At 35.6% G+C, this 3,108-nt stretch overlaps 1 protein-coding gene across 1 annotated transcript; it reads left to right on the forward strand.

The window, feature by feature from the left end:
* Window positions 1–2,504: 2,504 nt before the first annotated feature.
* Window positions 2,505–2,711, forward strand: CTRU02_207864 (uncharacterized protein; the record flags this gene model as incomplete). The annotated part of the gene is made up of 1 exon (XM_070204976.1): window positions 2,505–2,711. The coding sequence occupies one exon, from the start codon at window positions 2,505–2,507 to the stop codon at window positions 2,709–2,711; it is 207 nt and encodes a 68-aa protein (XP_070061509.1).
* Between the last annotated feature and the right edge of the window lie 397 nt (window positions 2,712–3,108).

Genomic DNA, 3,108 nt, shown 5'->3' on the forward strand with positions numbered 1-3,108 from the left:
AAGGGATAATAACTTCCTTAACTATAACTATCCCCTACGCGCGGTGCTAATTACGAGGCGCCTACTAGTTTCTTAATAAATCCCTAGACAAGGTACTAACCGCGAGGCGCTTATTATAAGAGACCTCCCTACTAGAAGAAAAATACGCTAAAAGGTAAGTAAAGACTACTAGCGGTAATCTGCCTATATAGCTATACGTATACGCCTCTAAGGCTACGGCTTAGGAGAAATATACGTAGTTATAAGCGTTATAAGGCTAACTATCTACTAGATTTTAAACTTCTTAATAGTAAGGAGCGAAGCTTAAAGCAAGAACAAGAGATTTACGAGAGAATCTATAGTAAAACTTTCTCTCTACTAATTCGAAACCTATATATACCCTTATACCCCTCGAGAATATCAGCGAGAACGGCGTTAACGGAAATAAATAATAAACCGACGAAAATCCCCGATTTTATAATTCTTTCCCCTTAGAATCGTAATATCCCGAATCGTCTTTTAACTCCTACTTCTAGGCCTATATCTTATACTAATCGCAGCTAACGCTATTAAGGATTAGAATTTAAGATTCTAAATAAAAGTAATCCTTTTATACTATTAGAATAAAGCGAAATTTATAAGAAGAATCGCTTGCAAGCGGCGTTACTACTAAAAGCTAATTAATAGTCCCTATCTTATAAAGAATCGAAAGTATAATCGATCTAGTAGTATAAGGCAACTAAGCAATCGACCTTATAAACGCTAGCCTATAGTAACTAGGTTCTTATATAGGTTTCCTACTTAAGACTTATAAGAAGAGGAATCTTATAGGCTTCGAGCTATAGAACGAAGTTTCTCCCGATTTCGCCGACTAGTTAAAAGAAGACTTTTAGAACGTACCTCCCCTAATCCTACGATTCTTTAAAGACTATTTAATCGGTAATAGCGTCTACGTCGAAATAGATAGTAAGAAAATCTTAAAAAACGTAGCATTAGCTTTTAAAAAGGAAGAATTCTACTACTAGTTACCTTAAGAACTTAAACAAGGCGTTAAGAGATATCGCAACCTAAAGGCTTTAATAAAAAACCCCGAATTCTACGAAGAGATTACGAGACCGGTAATAGTAGCTAATAGCATAGGAGGAAGAGTCGAACTAACCTTATAGCTACTTTCTCTATAAGAATAATAATAGTAGTAACTACCGTACCGACCGCTATATCCTATAGTCTCTCCGTTAACAGACTTCTAACTATACGAGTTAATAGACCGTATCGGAAAGTAATTAACAGAATTCGCGAAACTATACCTTGACGATATGAAATATAGCGGCGATATATACGATATACTCGAAAAGAAGATGCTAGTATTCGTAGATTACTATAAAATGCTAGGAATTTATACCTCCTAATATAACAAAGTACTTCCCTTAATATTAAAAGGAATAGCTAAAACCTATTTCTACGCCTTGATTAAAGTAATTAACCTATAGCCTAACTTCGAGACTATAATTAACTAATTAAAATCATACTTCGAGACTAAGAAAAGGCAATAAGCATACGTTACGTAGTAGAATATAACTACTCTTCCCTAAATCATTCGCGATGACCTTAGAAAGACTAAATCGGAATGTTTTAACATACTATATAATAAATTAAGTAAGATTTAGCCCGGTTTGCTATAACAAGATTATAACGACCGATCCCTCTATACCTAACTTCTATACGCTTATAGAGATATTCTAGAGTATATAATAGCGTTATTTATACCGGCTAAGACGTACGAGGGACTTCGCAGCTAATTAATCTCGTCGATCGAGACAGCTACCCGTCTTAACTAATAATAATTTAACATAGTAGCTAACCTACTAGAGTAGTACTAAACCGATAGAACTTTTAACGGTCGAAGGCGTTATTTACGATATAGTCGTTTATTACGAAGTCGATTATTACGAGGAAGAAGCCGTAACAAACCCTTATTACCGCTAACGCCTAAGAAGTACTACGTATATAGAAAACCTAACTGCTAGTTAACTAAACATACTATAGAAGAGAGACGAAAAGCGTACGAGAAGTTTAAAACTACCTAATATGCCTAGGATATATTACTTCTAGCATATAGCTAATTTCTTATCTAATACGAGGGTTTCGATAGGTTAGACCTATAACCTACCGCCGAAGACCCCTAGTAATACTACTACGTAACTAAACAAACTAGTAAAAGTAACGAAGAGGAAGAAACCAGTAGCAATAGTTAATTCTAGGTTACCGCCTATTTTACTATAATAGTAATTAACGGCAATAGGATCGCTACGATCCTAGCAGACTAGTTAACCCGCTATGCTATTACGAAAGAAGACCTCTTCCGTAACTAACTAGAACCGAAAGAGCTACCTTCGCAATTTATACTCGAGGGATGCTACTCTGCTTAGAACTTCTAAGGGATTATGCCCGACTCGGGCGTAGCAGGATTCTTAACCGCTGGCTACTTATAATTCGTAGCTTTATAATAAATTTACGAAGGAATTATGTTAAATACTAAGGCGGCTGGCGGCGTTATAGTGAAATTCGGCAATAGGATACTACTAGAGTCTATAGGGACTACTAAAGTGCTAACGCCGTTTAGAAGCGTTAAATTTCACGTTATTAAGACTAATACTCCCTTCCTTATATGCCTAGGAGATATAGACCAATTAAAGGTCTACTTTAATAACGTTACGAATACCCTTATCTAAGGAAATAAGGTCGTACTTATTATTCGCAAATAAGGCTACCTATAGTTATTACTTAATAAGGAGAAACTACTTGCCTAGAACTACCTTATAGACGCTAAATTATAACGGGTTTACTATCGCTTCGGATACCTATCTATTTAACGATTATACAAGGTGCTTTAGAAGGCTAGCTACCTAGTTGAAATTATAGTAATTAAGCAACTATCGAAAGTCTACTATCGATGCTAAATATATATACTAACGCTATTACGGTTTAAATTTACGTTACGAGATGATTACGAATTTAACTACGAGGTTATTACCGACGTAATATACCTTGAGGGTAATAGACCGGTCTTCTACGTTATCGATACTACTACGGCGTTTAACGCCGCCCGGTTCCTTAAGGATATTTCTA

Source organism: Colletotrichum truncatum (genome assembly GCF_014235925.2).
Source record: "Colletotrichum truncatum strain CMES1059 chromosome Unknown Contig_0004, whole genome shotgun sequence".
In the NCBI taxonomy this organism is placed as follows: domain Eukaryota; kingdom Fungi; phylum Ascomycota; class Sordariomycetes; order Glomerellales; family Glomerellaceae; genus Colletotrichum; species Colletotrichum truncatum.